The sequence below is a fragment of the Fonsecaea erecta genome (genome assembly GCF_001651985.1).
Source record: "Fonsecaea erecta strain CBS 125763 chromosome Unknown Scaff7, whole genome shotgun sequence".
Taxonomy (NCBI): domain Eukaryota; kingdom Fungi; phylum Ascomycota; class Eurotiomycetes; order Chaetothyriales; family Herpotrichiellaceae; genus Fonsecaea; species Fonsecaea erecta.
In genome coordinates this window covers 373,849-390,719 of record NW_017387250.1, presented here as the reverse complement: position 1 = coordinate 390,719, position 16,871 = coordinate 373,849, and the positions used below count along the sequence as shown (strand labels likewise).

Below are 16,871 nucleotides of genomic sequence, written 5' to 3'. Positions count from 1 at the left end.
TGATACACGGGGTCCGGTTGATCTTTGTTCCATCGGGTCTGTGATATCGTGGGGACTCGGCATGCGGAAGACATGGGCTCCGGGGGGGGGTTTGGAGTAAGGACCGTAAACATCACCAGATGACAATCGACACCGAACAGAAATCCTGTACGGAACGGACACACCTACTTCTTTCTGCTTTCTGTGTCTTTTTGACCCAGCATCGCGGTTGATAGCCCTTCGTGTCTCCAGGACATAGCATCATCCCAACATTATTCATTATTGAAAAATGGTCCGGAATAGTCCCTCCCCCCCCACCCCCCCGGGTCCCTCCTCGTCCTCCCTTCCTCGACAAATGGTGGCTGGAACAGAACAGAAACAACACACTGACAATGGTCAATGGGACATTCGATGCAGGCTTCTGAAACCCCGGCATACATCCTCTCGGCCCTCACCTCGGTGGGCGGCATCACCGGCTACGTGCGCACGGGCAGCGTGCCCAGCATCGCCGCGGGCCTGACGGTTGGAATCCTGGTACGTACACACGAACGCTTCCCCTTCCCCCGCTCCCGCTGGGTCAGAACGGCGCATGTGCTGCATTATTGCTGCGATGACGGCCGTTTGTTGCGCGCACTCTGTGTGAGCCCTGGCCTGGCCTGCCGTGCGTGCGTCCATGCATCCCGTTGCTCATCAGGTTCTGTTCTGTTCACCAGTACGGCCTCGGCGGCTTCCGCATCTCCCGACGACAGCCCTACGGCGTCGAGCTCGCGCTGCTGGCCTCGCTGCTGCTCGCCGGCAGCAGCATCCCGCGCGCCATCAAGACCGGCAAGCCCCTCCCCGCGGGCCTCGGCGTGTTGGCGGCCACGGGGCTGTTCATCTACGGTCGGGCGTTTTTGGCGAAGTGAGCGTGTGTGGATGGATGGAACGTGGACAAAAGGAGGGATGGGGAGAAAGAAGCAAGGAAAGTAATGATGGGCAAGGAACGTGGCATATGGAAGCTGGTATTCGCTGAGGAAGGAAGAGCAAATCAAAGGGGAAAAGAGCACTTGATATTCAAGGACGTCCGTTAATGGATGGGGTATCTCGTTCATATACACAAAGAGGCTCAGGCAAAACACATACAAACACAAATTCCACTCAGCCCACGAATCTTGCAGCTCCTGGTTCGGTGGCTAAGCCTCCGCGGCTGTTAAGGTGCCAGCAGAAGCAGTTGCACCGGCCTGGCTGGCTTCTCCTTCTCCAACCTGACTGTCTGCCGTCGCTTTGTTTTTTCCACCTCGCTGCCCTCTTGTGCCCCTTCTTTTCGATTTCTTCCGTGGAACCTCTCCCTCTACGGCGGCTTCATCATGGCCCACTCCGTTCGATGCTGGGGCCTTGACCTTCTTTTTCTTGACGCTCAACGGGTTCGGCCCTTTCGCTCTCTTCAACCCTCTGGTCCTGGGGCCTTGTTTCTCCTCCGCAAGCAGATCGTCGTCCTCGTCCTCACTGCCCTCTTCTCCTTCTCCTCTCTTCCTCTTTCGAGACGCCAGACCGATCAATCCCTGCCCGAACTTCTCCTTCTCCTGTGTTCGCACAGTGCGCTCGCTGACACCACTCATTTCCTCCAGGATCATCACGCTCCGTTTCACGTACACGATCGGCACTCCCGGAATCAATCTCGCCCGGTCCTTCACGTCGATGAATCCCTTGGCTCGCGCCTCTTTCTCGTCCGCATCCGCCGTGGCGAGGATGTAATGTTGTTTGTTTTTGGCATGTTGGTTGCCGTGGGGTTGTCCCGCCAGTAGATCGAGAAGACATCGGGCCTCGCTCACGACGCCTAGTTCTTGGCCTTCGTCGTCCGTGTGCTTGCAATGCCGCATGGGGACTTCTGTGGGGGGAGGGAGGAAATCAGGCCGCGGAGGTCCTCTCGTCTTGCCGTCTTTGCTTTTCACTTTGTCCCAGTCGGCCTGGATTTTGGCGAGAGAACACCTCGTGACAAAAAGTCGGCATTGGCCATGTAGCGTGTTCTCGAGGTACTTCTGTAGCGGCATGTGGAAGGAGTAGCAGGTCTTGAGGAAATGGGAGTCAAGGAGGACTTGGTAGGGTTCGTGGAACGAGAAACTCCGCTGGTAGGCGGACATGATTTTGCGGTATCTCTTGCTCCGGCGGGCGCGCATTGTGAAGGTGGAAGAGAAGAAAGAGCCTGGTTAGAAAGGCGTCGTTCCAAACGTCACGGAGGCAAACGAATTATTTGACGTTTACTGCGTAGATCTGTAAAGGAGCCGGGACTGTACTTGGTATATTGTTGCATTCGCTGCACCGCAATTAACCCGTTGACTTTTTTTGCGGAGAATCCTGGTTGCCAAGCCCAGACCGGGAAGAGTGTAACGCCGCCCTGAGTTCACCCACGAGTCAGGGAGCGCCAGTAGCTCGGTTTCATGTCAGTGGAGACGAAAAACAGACCTTCAATTGGCTGCCCATCGGGCTCCCTCAGACTTTGTAAAAAGCGGCATCGCTAATTCTCTATCGTGCACTCCGCGGTTCAAGGATCCCATATTGGTCCCCTTTGGACTCTTATTGATGGCACGCCCTCTATTGATATCTTCTGTCTTAGGCTCAGAAATTTTTTTGAATCCCAAGGCTGAATTGATAACGCAAAAGTCTCCCAGCCCTTACTCATCGGCTCAGATCAACATTGAGGAGCGTGCCAATGACCAAACTCATTGTCGAGGAAAATTGGAATTAGAGTCAACCGATGGGCCACATGAGAGTTTTATGACACCGCTGGAACACGCACAGAGCCGCCAATGACCACTGGAACCAACTTGCGCCGTGACGGAACAAACGATCTCTAAGGGTATGTGAAGGCTGACTGCACAGAAACTCCGATCAAATGACCTTAAGAATGGTTCCTTCTATACACAAACATGGCCATTTCAAAGCATGGCTGAGTTTTTTGACACTCGCGCAAGATACTCTCGTCTTGTGTCCACCACCCTCGTGTAAGAGACGAGCCAGAGAAACCGTCTTGCAAATGTGAGTGTTCTCTTTCGCGAGGAAGAAACCTTGCGTATATCCTTTCATAGAACTTCCAACCTGTCAAAGACACAGCAAGATCTTGGGGATTCTGTGAAGTCACCTTTACAGGTTCTGGCTCTTCAATGACCTGAGCAAGTCGGACCCCAGGGAGCTGCGAAGAGTATGACTTTCTTCGTCTTCGGATGACGGGGTCCATGGCTTCACTAGCGGCATGGATTGGTACTGGACTAAGTCCGAGAGCTGCTCCGCAAGGAAACTGGAGACGGTCGACTAACTCCGGGGTGAAGTGGCCGTCTTCTTCCAACCAGGAGGGCAGTAACAAGCTGGGCTCGGGGACCATGAATCGTCGAAGGAGATTGACCATCACGGTTTGCTGAGTCCAGGAGCTAAGCATCGGTCCACAGCGCTGAGGAACGGCGTCGATGGTGGAAACAACGAGTATGGCGTCCGGCACGAGAACACGAGATATCTCCTGAATCAGAAGAGGCCACAAGGTACATTTAATCCTCTCGAAAAGGTGGTGAGCGACAATCACGACGTCGAAGATCCGGTCAACGTAGTCAAGACGTGGAAAGTTGGTCCACTCTTCGAGTTGCAGGTTCGGCGGCTGCCCCCAGCTGGATGATGGCAGGTCAAACTGGAGTTGGTCCACTCCTAGGCTGTGGATGATGGAAGTGGAATATTTGGTACTCAGATACCACGCTTCTGGCGAACCTGTGTATGTCAGTATGTGTGTGGTTATAATACAGCATGTCGAGGACGAAGATGCTTACCAGTCACAGAGCCCAGATGAAGTATATTGGCGGCCGCAAGCCTGTTCACGTCCCCACGGTCCAATCCTCTCGGGACTGGGAAGGCAGGCCCGTTCGTCCCTTCGGGGAAAGCGAGCCTCTGAGCGTGAACAATGGCGTATAAAGTCGTCTCAAATTCAAATTCGTGCGCCATGCTGTCGCCCTCTTCATCATCTGGCCATTGCTCAGCCAGCCTCGCCACGGAGATCCGATGGCTGGTTCTCTCAATCCTGCGCAGCAAACGCTGGAAGCGGACAAAGGGATCTGGGCCCTCTGCCGCTGGCGTGGACACGCGTACTTGGGCATATTGGGTGACAGCGGTATGGGCGTGTCGAGGAGAGGTTGAACTCGTCGAAGACGACGATGGCGTCAATTGTTTGGCATTTGGCATCATTGGATGCGTCCATGTTTCCTCGGTGGAAGCGTGCTTCATGGCGCCGTGGTCATGACTGGCAAAAGGATTTGTTTCAGAATTTGTGAGGGATCCTCGTCTAGTACGTTCTTTGCCCCTTTTTCTGTTCCAGGTGGTGGTCAGTCACCCCGATTTGGTGCTGTCAAGGAAGCCATACTCACCGATGGCAAAATGGCTGGCTCTTCTGGCTTGCTGTATCATGTAGCCCAGAAGAGTGCATGTGTGACATGTTATCATACTTGATGGACACAGATCCTATGACCGAAGATGCCCTCGAGGATCTGCTCGATACACTACTGAAGATGCCAGGTGGTTCTGATGTCTGACCGGACAGGGAGATCCTGCTGAGGGCATCATTGATACTGTCAACAGCCTCGTTGGTTTCTCTGGCTTTTCGAGCTCGGCGTTCGCCCACTTTCTCGGCTTCAAAGGGGTCTTTGCACGCAACGTTGAACATGGTGATCCTGGCACCACTTCACGCAACAGAAGAGATGGAACGATCTCGAACTCTCCTGCAGGGAGTATGACCTCCACTTGAAGGAAATCGACGTCCGCCATTATCACTGCAACGTTTCTCGCAGGGAACATTTCGCCGAACAGGGCCGTATCACACCACCCTGCAAATCTTCTACACCATCGATTCGTATCTCTGCTTCATGGCTTGCTTGGCGGTAGAAACCGACTGTTGCAACGACCAGACCATCCCTAGCTCGCTGAATCGAAGAGTACTGGGCAAATTTGTGCCTGGACGAGAGCCAATCCAAGAACCAATCCAAGTCCCCGAGGTGGACTTCGACCTCTGGAGTACGCGCATATCCTGGTTTCTCAGCGACACCCCCCTGGAAAGCTCATTAACATCAGCTTTGAAGTCTTCAAGGTATGCACTGTTCGCTTAACTCACGTCAAGGCCGGGACCTGTGGCGCGCAGGAACCAGCTCTCTCTGGTATAGTCAGGCACGTTGAAAAACCTTTTCAAGCCTGAACCAGGGACGATAGGCTGCGTCATTCTTCCCTTTCGTGCGTTGCGTTGCCGGATACGGGTGCCCGTGTTCTAGACCAACGCCACACTTGTGGTTCTTCTTGGATGTAAATCTTCTGTATCTGACTTTCGGCCCAACTCGCCGAAGTCGTGTGGCCTTTTTCCCCAACCTAGCGAGTACCTCGTATTGACGGTGATAAACCACGTTGGATCTCGTTAGCCAATTCAGCATCGACAAGAGTAATCCGAACTCTAATGCATATGTCCTACAATCTCTGTTTCCACGAACGGCGGGAGTTATCCCGAGCCAGGGGTTAAATAACATGTTCCGAGTTGAAACGATACTCTCCATGCTCTACCGAGCCCAGCAACCTCCAGTCTTCTTGCTCCTGTCAGTCAAATACTGCATTCCAAAATGGGTGTCAAAGCCATATTTCAGAATCTGAACCGCCAAATCGCCCGAACAACCTTCGGAAAAGTCTTCAGACTCGATGGAAGTGGCCATGTTCGTACCTGGCTGCACCAGCATGAACCATGATTGCTGATGCTTCACGCAGGAAAAGCAGATCGAAGGAGCACGTTTCTTTCGGGAGATAGCGGCTGGCATCACGACCTTTGCGACAATGGCATATATCATTGCAGTCAACGTGAGACTAGCACTCACCCTCTCGAAGTTGTTGCTGACCGAGTCAATAGGCATCCATTGTTTCTCAGACTGGAGGCACGTGTGTCTGCAATGATGAGAAGGACCCTTTGTGCAATAACAATGCTGAATATGCATTGTGTGTTCAAGGTGTGACGGCGTTGTTCGACGACTTCTCGTGTTCTCCTTTGCTCACAACATTGCAGGAATTCAACGAGATCTGATCACGGCGACCGCTGCTATTGCTGCCCTTGGTTCGTTTCTGTTTGGATTCGTGACAAACTTGCCTGTGGCTTTGGCGTGAGTACTTCGCCTTTGGGTTCTGGCTTTTACCTGCTAACTTCCATATCGACCTGGCATGGGTAACCACTTCATGTCCCGATCAACACGTATATAGAATTGCTCACATGGCACAGGTCTCAATGCTTATTTCACATACCAAGTTGTGGGCTACCATGGCAGCGGACCTGTCCCGTACCGACTCGCCCTCACTGCTGTCTTTGTGGAGGGCTTCATCTTCGTCTTCCTCGCGCTGACAGGCATGCGGCAATGGTTTGTGAGACTCGTGCCATCATCCCTCAAGATCGCTGCAACCTCCGGCGTCGGCCTCTTCCTGGTTCTCATCGGCTTGTCCACCACCGGCGGAGTCGGCCTGGTCTCGGGATCAGCGAACCATCCAACTGATTTGGCAGGCTGTCCTCCAGAGTACATGGATTCTTTTGGCGCTTGCACCAGCCACAAGATGCTGAACCCTACGGTAAGTTGGTCAACCATCTGATCTGCGAAATCGCCCCGTCCTTCTGAATAGTCGCTCACACCTGTTTGTAGGTCTGGATCGGCATCTGCTGCGGTGGATTCGTCAGTGCCATTCTCATGATGTACAAGGTCAAGGGCGCCCTTTTATACGGCATTGCCATTGTTTCCATCATGTCCTGGCCCCGGAATTCATCTTTCACTTACTTCCCCTACACTCCAGATGGCGACGACCGCTTTAACTATTTCAAGAAGGTGGTTAATTTCCACCCTATCCAAAATACCCTCGTTGCCCAAGAATGGAATTTGTCTGGCGCAACTGGCGGTCAGTTCGCTTTGGCCTTGTTCACCTTCCTCTATGTTGACATTCTGGATGCCACGGGAACACTGTACAGCATGGCTCGATTCGCTGGAGTGGTCGACTTGGAAGATGGCTCTTTTCCTCGCTCAACCCTGGCGTTCTCTACGGATGCCATCGCCATCTCCATCGGATCTCTATTCGGGACATCCCCTTGCACCACCTTTGTGGAGTCCGGCGCTGGTATCTCGGAAGGTGGGCGAACCGGCCTCACTGCCATGACCACGGGGTTTTGTTTCTTTATTTCAATTTTCTTCGCACCGATCTTTGCGTCCATCCCAACCTGGGCGACGGGATGTGCACTTGTTCTGGTAAGGATTGGACTGATAGGTACACACATTCTAGACAACTCACTGACCCTTCTTGGTAGATTGGATGTCTGATGGTTCGATCCATGACCGAAGTCAACTGGGCCTATGCTGGAGATGCTCTGCCCGCGGCGGTTACTCTTTTCTTCATCCCCTTCAGCTATTCCGTGGCCTACGGTCTCATTGCGTACGTGTTCGCCCGCAATTCATCTTCTGACTTCCAGTTGACAATTCACACAGGGGTTGCATGACTTATGTCGTCCTGAACGGCGTTGCCGCACTGATCAAATTCGCATCAGGCAACCGCATCGTGCCGGCCGACTACGACGCCCGAGAGTTCTGGAGCTGTAAGTCTAAGCACCAAACATCTCACTCTTGTTTCTTCCATTGTCAATCAAGCTGAACATGCTGCTCAGACAAACTCCGAGGAAAAAACGTGCCTTGGTACTTGCGGGCCTCCAAGTGGAGCTACGCCAGTTTTTGGCACGACCAGCACGGCACCACCTGTAGCGTGACCGACGGAAGCGAAGTACACAGCGTCAGCGAGGATAACCGCGTGCCTCCGCCTCCTGGGGTGGAGCTGAACGCCAAGCGAGAGGCCTTGTCCACGACATATGATCTCGAAGCGTTTAACGGAAGAGGAAGCTCGACCGCGTCCCGGTTCCCATAAGACTGTCTGCCTCAAGGCCGTGGTCGTAATTATTTGCCGGAAGCGGTGGACTAGATACCAAATGGGAAGAGGTGGAAATTGATGAACTCCCAAACGAAGTTGGGAGCTCTGCCAGCTTCCACGACTTGTCCTCAATAGATGCAACTAGTATATCAGGCTAACCTGGTCTTGTACAAAATTGTACCTATATCCACCTGGAAACAGAATCAGACCTCTGAAATCCACTCGAACAGTTTTTCTAAGGGTTCTAGAAGCCACCAAAACGGAACCGACATCAATTCCTCCTTCTCGCAAAGTAACACCTCTTTTGGGTAAATTCATTCAACTCATACCAAGTCAGTCACCTTCATCGGCACCACCGCTCTCTGGCGAGCTTCGCCTCCGCCAGGGACTCGAGTGAGGTCCAGTTTTAGACAACCATTGAGGGTGCCTTTCACCACAATCACGATCTGTCGAGGTCTAGACCAAGCCTCCTTCCAGGTATTTCTCTTCCAGCCAGCCCTTGTATGATTTCGTCTTAGGTGGGTTCTTCAGCTGATGTGGCTCGATGATTCCCTGGCTTCTTATCACATGTTCGTAGCCGTACTCGTTCACAAAATCGAGGCCATCCAGGAGTTCCCAGGGAAGGTGGAGCTGCGTGTGCATGGTCTCGGTGTCCATGCGGACAATCGAGACCTCGTTTCCCGTCACCTCCGTCCATTTCTGCACGATGTCCTCGAATGGGAGGAAGCTGTCCGGGTCGTAGGCGAGGAGCTTCGTCCCGGGCTCCTCGTCCTCAACCAGGGCACGGATGAAAGGGCCCATCGACGTGGTTGGGTTCAAGATGGGCATTCTGCACCCGGGAGCCTGTGCTGTGACCATGACATACTGTCCGCTCGCCAAGTCTCGTGTGGGACGGAACAGCGGGTTCGTGCAGTACCCGGCCGGAATGACTAGAGACATTTTCTTCGCGAGCTCCGGCTCCTCCGTCTCGATGTACTTCACGATCGCCGCTTTGGACTCTGGATGGAACGACCTGTGGTATTTGCCGCCGGATGCTTCCTTGATAGACCCGAGGGACGAATAGACGAGCCTGTCCAGCGTGGGGATGCTCGCCGCCGCAATCGCTGCGTTCTTGCCGTAAAACACCTCCTTCTCGTACGCGGCCCGGCTGCGTGCCACGGGAGACAGCCCGGAGTTGCTGCCTACGCAGCTGTAGGTCTCCCAGAAGTCGGTGTTGAGGAAGATGGCATGGGCATTCTCAAATGCCCGAAGAAGGGAAGATATGTCGGCCAGGTCTGCTTGGATCAGCTCGGCTCCCAGTGCCTTCAGACCGTTTGCCTTTTCAGACGATGGCTTGCGAGTCACCGCCCGGACATGCCAATCTGGGAGAGAGAGGAATGTTCGAGCGACGGACGAGCCCTGGTTGCCCGTCGCACCAACCACCACGATGATCTTGGGAGAGGAGGCCATGGTTCGAGTTTGAATAGCTCGTAAGAAGTAGATATCCGGAACATCGATCACCTCTTGAGTGGAAACACTTACCCTCGATGTTTATATTCGCCAGAGCTCACAGCCGCCGTCAACCGGAGCATTCAATGGCCCATATCACCTTGTACAGCGTTGCCTCTCCATCTCATATCGAAACATCTATTGGTGATGGCTTACTAGCCTCGCGGACGGTGATTGGCTCAGACAACGTCAGCCACTTAATACCCGCAATTTACCCGAATTCTATTGGATGTCGGATGTTGGAATGGATTTCCTCTCCCTTTCCACCATGGACAATCACACAATACCCCGCCTCGGTGGCTCTCTCACTATGCAACCCTCCGAGGGAGCGTCCGGGGAGGAAAGGGGAAGTCGTCGGAAGCGCATCATCACAGCTGCACGCCGAGAGCAGAATCGAGCGGCACAGAAGGCGTATCGTATGCTTGCTTCGATTCGCTTCACTTAACCCCGGCGTCGCTGATAAGAGAATTGCATGTAGGACATCGGATCAAAGAGGCTCGGCAGAACGCCATCACGAACCACGTCAAGGGTCCCCATCACCTCAGCGAACTCAGACCGCGGTACCCTCCGCCGGACAGCAGCACTCAGGACGGAGGACCAGTTTCGGCCCTCAATTTGAATACGGAAACTATTGCTACTGTCAACCTTGGCCCAACATCCGGACTGGCGGCGGCCCGCCCATCCAAAGCCTCGAAGCCCGCATCCAGCACAGGAGAATTGAAGCTCTCAGTGTCTGCACTCCATTCCGTGGAACAGAGTCGTTCCTCGGTCAGTTCGGGTGTCCTACCAGAAGTCCATCCAGGACCACATACGTTATCAACTGTGCTATCTGAGAGCAGAGCCGGACAGATGCAATGCCCCCCGGATGCGCGGCTGGCCCCTGCAGACCCTCTTGCCAACACCATCCAATTCAGCCCAGTGCAGACCGTAACAGCGGCACTAAACAACGCCCGTCGACTGCGACTGAACCTGAGCCGGCTTCTCACCAGCGACTACATCTCCCCATTCTACCAAAACTCTCTTCCCTCACAACAACAACAGCCACAAGCCAACGCTGATCCTCGATCTTTATTGCTGCAGCAGCCGCAGCAGCAAACATCCCACCATTGGATCCCGCCCGACCTCCAACCGACCCTCGCCCAGGTACTGTACCCGCACCACCCGTTCCTCGACCTGCTGCCGTTTCCGCTCCTGCGCGCCCGGGCCATCGTGATGGCGACCTTCACGCCGCGGCACGTCTTCGACCTGGCCGACTTCAAGAACGACATCGTGACGCACGGCGGGCTGGTGTGCTGGGCCACGAACGCGCGCGGGCAGCCCTGGGATCGGCGCAATTGGGAGGCCACGCCGTGGTTTCTCGACAAGTGGAGGGTCTTGGTGGACGACGGTGATGATGGCGCAGGGATCTGGAGCCAGAGTAGTTGGTGGTGGACGATGAGGGCTGTTTCGGATCGTGTGGGGACGTGATGGGAGCGATTGATTACAGGTGCCCAAGGAGGGAAGCTTCAGGAACAGGATGTTTGGATATTCGCGGTCACAGTTGGATTTTGGCCAAGCTTGCTTGCACTGGGACTCGAGAAAGCTTCGTTATCCTCCTCTCTAGGTTCGACCTTGTTATCTATCATAATTTCCTGGTTCAAAAGAGATCACGGCGCCCCTTCCTTGTGCCCAGAGTTGCGGTGCCGAGGTGGGTACTGGATATCAAGAAAGGAGGTTGTAAACATATAAAATAGAGAGAAGGAGACTTGTTTGAAGAAAGTTTCCTTTGTACACACCCCAGATGCTGTCCGATGACGGCAACGCAGGCATCGAACAAACCCTGGCCGGCCTGGGGTGGCAACCACTGGGTGTATTCTAGTTGCCTTATACTTACTGTATTTGCCTCGTCACATGGCGTCTGAAGGACAACACAATATTGAGGCACAGGTAATGTTTTCAACTCGATATTCCGGGACTGCTTTGCCAACGTACAGGCGCGCACCCAGCCTTGCGCGCTAGTGCAGTGAGTGGCCCTGGGGTCAACGAATGGTCCAAGGACGCTGACGGGGAGAAGTATGGTGGTAGAGACAGACTCCTGGCCGCCTCTAGCCTCGAGGCCGATCAGGAAAACAAACAACAACAACAAAACAAGAACCTGAACTCATCGACTGAGGCAGAGCCTGTCGCAACGCAATAAAATAGAGAATCGGGTGCGCGCTCTTGCTTCCCTTCCAGGAGAATTGACCTCGGTAGCCGCTATTATGTATTGCATAGAGCGAGCGGCTCACCCGCCGAAATTTGAGGTGATCGAGAAATCGTGGGACGGTAGCCGACGACATGCATGTAATTTTCTTCTCCCTCTGCTTCTTCTTCTTCTTCTTCTTCTTTGGAATATGGAATGTCGAGCCCGATGCCGCAAGATCCATCCTTCTCCCCCCACCGTCAACCATTGAAGTTGGTGAGTGAGTGAGTTAGTGAGTCACTGTTTACTTCGTTACATGGGGACCTCGGGGAGAGAAAAAAGGACCGCGAGTCGTCGGGATCATTTGCCGTCCTCGAATAGTGTCTACCATTGATTCTGTTTCATAAAGCTCTAGTGCGAGCCACACACAGTGCGAGTCGCATCACAGCTAGCTGCACTGTCTCGCGGAATGCCCGTTCGGCACGCCGACGCTCCGAGAGCGGCAGGGAAGCAATGTGTACGAAGGGGTGAGTAATATGTTGTCAATGGAGTGGAGATCAAGTACTCCGTACACATGGCAAAGAATCAACGCGTGCAGTGATCAGAGGGCGTGGGCCGGCGTGTCTGCCTGGTGGCTCTCTCTCCCGCCCCCTCGAATAATACCCCAGATTGGATGCTTATCGGTATGGGGACACGGGCGGGATGAGGAGCCCCTCTGTGGAGGGAGGGCTTGCCGAAGGATCCCTTCGAATGCATTTGAAGGACAGCTGTGGCTATTCTCTTGAAGAAGTACAAGGCCTATACAGATACGTCGAGACACAGGTGTCTTTTGTGGCGATGTACTGCAGAGCATGAAGATATACCGGCCATATATCCCACGACGACGCCTGGCTGTTTCTTCCTCGCTCCTCTGTTTGGTTTCCCATATTGTCCCGTGTACAACTTCACTGACTCGTATCAAGGTCCGTCATGGCGTATCGATCACCGCCCTTCGATCCACCCAACCCCCAAGTTTTAGGCGCCAAATCCTAGCCGCGGGATTCGGTTAACCTATACAGGCAGCAGAGCGTCCGCCTTGGGAACATGCCGTCGTACAAGAGCACGAGTATATAGATTTGTGCAAATACCTCTCGGGGCCAGCAAAAGCATTCTGGGGAGGAAAGAGGCTTTGGTACCTGTTTTCTTTGCCTTAATTAAAAAGAAGCCAATAGAGAGTTTCCACCAAGCATCATGGCGGCCGCGGCGACGACGGCTCCTCACGTCCGACAATTCAATTGGTACAACTTTTGGGTATGCTGGCTGGTCTCGCTTGGCCAGATAGCCTTTGGCTACCCTGCGTCCATCATTAGCACAACCTTGGGCGAACCGAGCTTCCTGATGTATATGAAACTGCTGAACCCGGTGACGGGGCTGCCAGCAGGGGATGCAGACCAGCTCGAGGGAGCCATGTCTGGCGTTTTTCAGGTGTGACAATACATTCTCAACACCTTGTGTTGAGGTAAAGTGTGTCGATGGATCTCGAAGCTAACAGTGCAAGGAAAGGCAGGAGCCTTCTTTGGCATCATGATCGTGAGCTATATCATGGACAAATGGGGTCGAAAAGCCGGCGTCATTTTCTGCTCCTTCTGGTCCCTGCTGGGCGGTGCATTGATTTGCGGCTCGAAAAGCTCTGCCATGTTCATTGTCGCGAGGTTCTTCGCCGGCATGGGAAGCTGGGGCTATCTGGCAGTCAGTAAGTGCAGAGACCACCCACAACAGACACGAGAAACAATATCTCATCTGTCGCATCGCAGCACCTGCATACAGTGCCGAGCTCGCTCCACCGGCTCTCCGCGGTTTCTTCGTCGGACTCAACGGTGTCAACATCGCCGTCGGCTACTCGTTGGCCGCCTACACCGGGATGGGTTTCTTCTATGTCAAGGAGCCTCAGGCCCAGTGGCGCGGACCATTGGGTATTGCGCTTTTCTTCCCTATTCTGATGGTGGCCATGCTTCCGTTCGTCCCGGAAAGTCCTCGATACCTGCTCATGAAGGGCCGTGAGGAGGAGGCCGAGAAGATTGTCTTGAGACTGCACGCCATCCCGGGGGATGAGGACCAAGAATTCGCACGGGGCGAGTTCTATCAGATGCGCAAGCAGGCCGAGTTTGATCGAACTCTGTCGGTCTCATGGCCCCCCCGGCCTGGCTCTTGGGTGTGCACAACTGACTGTTTCTCACCTATCACCGCAGTGGGACGTCTTTTTCAAGAAATCGTACCGAAAGCGAACCATCCTGGCCATGGGCTTCGCTTTTGTGGGCCAGTCTACAGGTGTACTGGTCATCAACAACTATGGCCCGACGCTGTATAAGAGTCTCGGCTACGGCACCGAGGATCAACTCCGTCTCCAGTGCGGCTGGATTACTACTGCCATCATCGGCAATGCCATCGGAGCCGTATTCATGGACCGAGTCGGAAGGAAACCCCTGATGCTGTTTGGCGTCGGCGGATGCTGCTTCTGGCTCATCATCGAAGCCGCCATTGTCGCCAGCTTTGCCGGCACGGACAACACCTCCGGCCTGGCCATGGGTGTCGCGGCGTTGTTCTTGTTCGAAGTTGTCTATAGCTGCGGAGTCGACGTCGCCGGCATCGTCTTCTACAGCGAAGTGTTCCCAAACCACCTGCGAGCCAAAGGTGAGCACCCGCGTCTTTGCTGGGAGCGAAATGAAATGCCCCTTACTTACCACAACACCGCTCTAAAATAGGTGTCTGCCTTTCCATGGCCGTTGTCGCGCTCACCGACCTCGTGTATCTCCAGGTTACCGCAACCGCATTTGCCAATATTGGTTGGAAGTTCTATCTGGTGAGTCGCAATTTTCGACCAGTCCTTGAAGTCTCCATGGGTCCGTCCACTCGTTACAGAGACGGACACAAGCGAACCTCTGAACAGTACTTACCCGCCCCTTCTTTTAGGTCTTCATAATCATCTGCGGCCTAGGCACCTTCACCATGTTTTTCCTGCTGCCGGAGACCAAGGGTGTCCCCCTCGAGGAAGTCGCCAAGCTCTTTGGCGACACTGACACCATCATGGTCTACGCAGCGGACATTCACATGGACCATAACACGCATGAGCTCGTCGTGAGTGGCAGAGACGGGGCAACACACCCCGATACCGTGGTCGAGACTAGCAAAGGCCCCGCCGTCACCGAGAAGGGAGATGAAGCGCGCCACGCTGAGCAAGTGTGAGCCAAGATCAAAGGACGCCAGCGGAATATGGCAATGGCATCTCCCCGGCACTATGAGGGGTACCTGTAGCTTGCGGACTTATTCGATCAGCTCGAGGTTCTGTCCGTTGGTCATCGTCTCTGGTCTTGGCCCGAGAGGGGATGGAGTCTATTGCCTGATCTCGTTTGGAGCACGAGTATGGAAGTGAAATGCTCCATTTGCTTCTCAGGTACCCGGAGGTCTATTGGCGGCCGACAGAGCTTGAAGCAGCAGCTCTGAATCTTGAGAGAACAAGGTACATTGGATGTTTTGGTTTACGCACAGAGCGAAGCGCCAGATGTCTTGGCGAGTAACGGTTGAGCAGTATCGCCGGACTGTACGAGGTACGGTAGCAAGTGCCGTGGCAGTGAAACGTCACTCGCGACTCTTTGAGACTAGTAGAGCAATTTCGCTCACCGTACCGAGTACAATTGTTAGGGCACGTTTGTTCAATCTCCGAGGCATCTGCATGGGTACTCCCCGGCTGACGAGGTGACGCTGGAGGCACATCGGCGGTGCTGCTCCTCGACAGAGGTTGTAAGGCGCCAACAGGTGTTACTCTCACGCTCCTGCGACCAGATGTCTAGGCACCTGTGTGGTAATCTTGGTTTTATGGTGCAATGGAAAGAAAGAGAGAAGCGTAACTCAACACGACTTGGCCTGGCATTTTCGATATCGCACTAGGCTGTTTAGGGACCCATGGCAAACGTGGCAAACGTGGCAAACATCAAAAACATCGGATGCCCGGGACACGAGACAACATCTTTCCCGATGCGGGCGGATGAGTCGCGATTCGAGGGCATCAAATATCAACACTTTGGCCTTTTCCGCCTGTTGCCTAAATATCTGAAGCAGCCACCTTTCATCACGCAGGTTGGGCATCAGTTCTCCTGAATCGGTGAAATCACAGCGTATCATGGAGGCTAGGTTAAGGTAAGGAACGCCAGCTCCATGCCTTGGAGCAGATAGAGAGACCACCTGGCTTGAAAGCACCCATACATACATACCTCAGTCAGGGCATCGAAGAAGCCGCTCAAAACGAACCTGGAATTCATTCAAAATAGACCTTTTCAATGCTTCTCACCGCCGCCCAGTTTCTCGCAACCATGATCGCCTCGTCCTGGCTCAAGCAGTCCATCATCACGGTCCTCTGCGTCCTCGGCATCCCCTCCTACCTCTCGGCCCCTAAGCCCATCTCTGTCCATCTGGACGGGCAGTCGAGCATCAGTGTGCCGGCCAACCGGGCCGTCGTGTCCCTGCGCATCTACGCCGAGGGGCCCAAGCAGGACAGAGTCGCCGATGAAGTCCGCAAGACCGCCGATGACGTCCTGGCCACCCTCCGACCGCTCGCTCAACTGCAAGCGGGCCCCATCCCGGCCGTCAATACGTCGACCAATGGCGGCAACGCCGACATGGAGTATGAGCCGGCCATCGTCGAGCTCTCCGTGACCACCTTCCGCAGCTACTCGTGGCAGAAGCCCGGCTCGCTGCTGTCCCGCGAAACACCGCAGTACCAGGCGAGCATGGAGATTGAGGCCGAGTTCCGCGACTTCGACCCGCTGGGGCTGCTCCTGGCGCAGGTGTCCAAGACCCCCGCGGCGTCGGTGCAGTCCCTGAAGTGGACACTCGACGACGCGACCAAGAAGAGACTGTCGTCCCGCTGTCGCTCCGAGGCCATGGTCGACGCCCTCGACAAGGTCCGCGCCTACGTCCGACCGCTGGGCATGGACAAGGTGCGCGCCATCAAAATCACCGAGAACCACCGTCGCAGCCGGCCCGTCGTGTGGGCCGACGTCGACGGGTTGCGGTTTCAGCGCCACGCCGCCGCGCACGATTCGCTCTCCGACGACCACGACGAGCACGCCGATTACAAGGCGACGGCCCCAGACGACTCGGACGTGACGGAGACATTTGGGCTTGAGCCCGGCACGCTGGAGATCGCCGCGCAGGTTGAAGGTGAGTTCTGCGCGTGGAAGACGGGCCTGGAGGCCTGGTTTAGGAGAGGCGGCGTCTGAGCCGGCTACCTTATCATGTTATATCATATATCATCGCGATCTGGCCGTACATT

General features: G+C 54.6%; 8 protein-coding genes across 8 annotated transcripts; 5 read left to right on the top strand and 3 right to left on the bottom strand.

Annotated features, from left to right (window-relative positions):
- Positions 1–390: 390 nt before the first annotated feature.
- On the top strand, positions 391–884 carry AYL99_07988 (hypothetical protein; the record flags this gene model as incomplete). The annotated part of the gene is made up of 2 exons (XM_018839496.1): positions 391–513; positions 693–884. The coding sequence occupies 2 exons, from the start codon at positions 391–393 to the stop codon at positions 882–884; spliced, it is 315 nt and encodes a 104-aa protein (XP_018690617.1).
- Positions 885–1,151: 267 nt separating this feature from the next.
- AYL99_07987 (hypothetical protein) lies at positions 1,152–2,135 on the bottom strand (the record flags this gene model as incomplete). Its single annotated transcript, XM_018839495.1, has 1 exon — positions 1,152–2,135. The coding sequence occupies one exon, from the start codon at positions 2,133–2,135 to the stop codon at positions 1,152–1,154; it is 984 nt and encodes a 327-aa protein (XP_018690616.1).
- Positions 2,136–2,857: 722 nt separating this feature from the next.
- Positions 2,858–4,657, bottom strand: AYL99_07986 (hypothetical protein; the record flags this gene model as incomplete). Its single annotated transcript, XM_018839494.1, has 3 exons — positions 2,858–3,711; positions 3,771–4,303; positions 4,362–4,657. 3 exons carry the CDS (start codon positions 4,655–4,657, stop codon positions 2,858–2,860), a joined length of 1,683 nt encoding a protein of 560 aa, XP_018690615.1.
- A 937-nt stretch (positions 4,658–5,594) lies between these two features.
- AYL99_07985 (hypothetical protein) lies at positions 5,595–7,911 on the top strand (the record flags this gene model as incomplete). The annotated part of the gene is made up of 9 exons (XM_018839493.1): positions 5,595–5,684; positions 5,737–5,826; positions 5,876–5,972; positions 6,029–6,076; positions 6,239–6,579; positions 6,651–7,244; positions 7,304–7,428; positions 7,482–7,588; positions 7,658–7,911. The coding sequence occupies 9 exons, from the start codon at positions 5,595–5,597 to the stop codon at positions 7,909–7,911; spliced, it is 1,746 nt and encodes a 581-aa protein (XP_018690614.1).
- Positions 7,912–8,370: 459 nt separating this feature from the next.
- On the bottom strand, positions 8,371–9,363 carry AYL99_07984 (hypothetical protein; the record flags this gene model as incomplete). The annotated part of the gene is made up of 1 exon (XM_018839492.1): positions 8,371–9,363. The coding sequence occupies one exon, from the start codon at positions 9,361–9,363 to the stop codon at positions 8,371–8,373; it is 993 nt and encodes a 330-aa protein (XP_018690613.1).
- Positions 9,364–9,670: 307 nt separating this feature from the next.
- AYL99_07983 (hypothetical protein) lies at positions 9,671–10,869 on the top strand (the record flags this gene model as incomplete). Its single annotated transcript, XM_018839491.1, has 2 exons — positions 9,671–9,818; positions 9,881–10,869. The coding sequence occupies 2 exons, from the start codon at positions 9,671–9,673 to the stop codon at positions 10,867–10,869; spliced, it is 1,137 nt and encodes a 378-aa protein (XP_018690612.1).
- Positions 10,870–12,793: 1,924 nt separating this feature from the next.
- Positions 12,794–14,785, top strand: AYL99_07982 (hypothetical protein; the record flags this gene model as incomplete). The annotated part of the gene is made up of 6 exons (XM_018839490.1): positions 12,794–13,027; positions 13,106–13,295; positions 13,357–13,724; positions 13,792–14,233; positions 14,305–14,402; positions 14,513–14,785. The coding sequence occupies 6 exons, from the start codon at positions 12,794–12,796 to the stop codon at positions 14,783–14,785; spliced, it is 1,605 nt and encodes a 534-aa protein (XP_018690611.1).
- A 1,124-nt stretch (positions 14,786–15,909) lies between these two features.
- On the top strand, positions 15,910–16,818 carry AYL99_07981 (hypothetical protein; the record flags this gene model as incomplete). Its single annotated transcript, XM_018839489.1, has 1 exon — positions 15,910–16,818. One exon carries the CDS (start codon positions 15,910–15,912, stop codon positions 16,816–16,818), a length of 909 nt encoding a protein of 302 aa, XP_018690610.1.
- Positions 16,819–16,871: the final 53 nt, after the last annotated feature.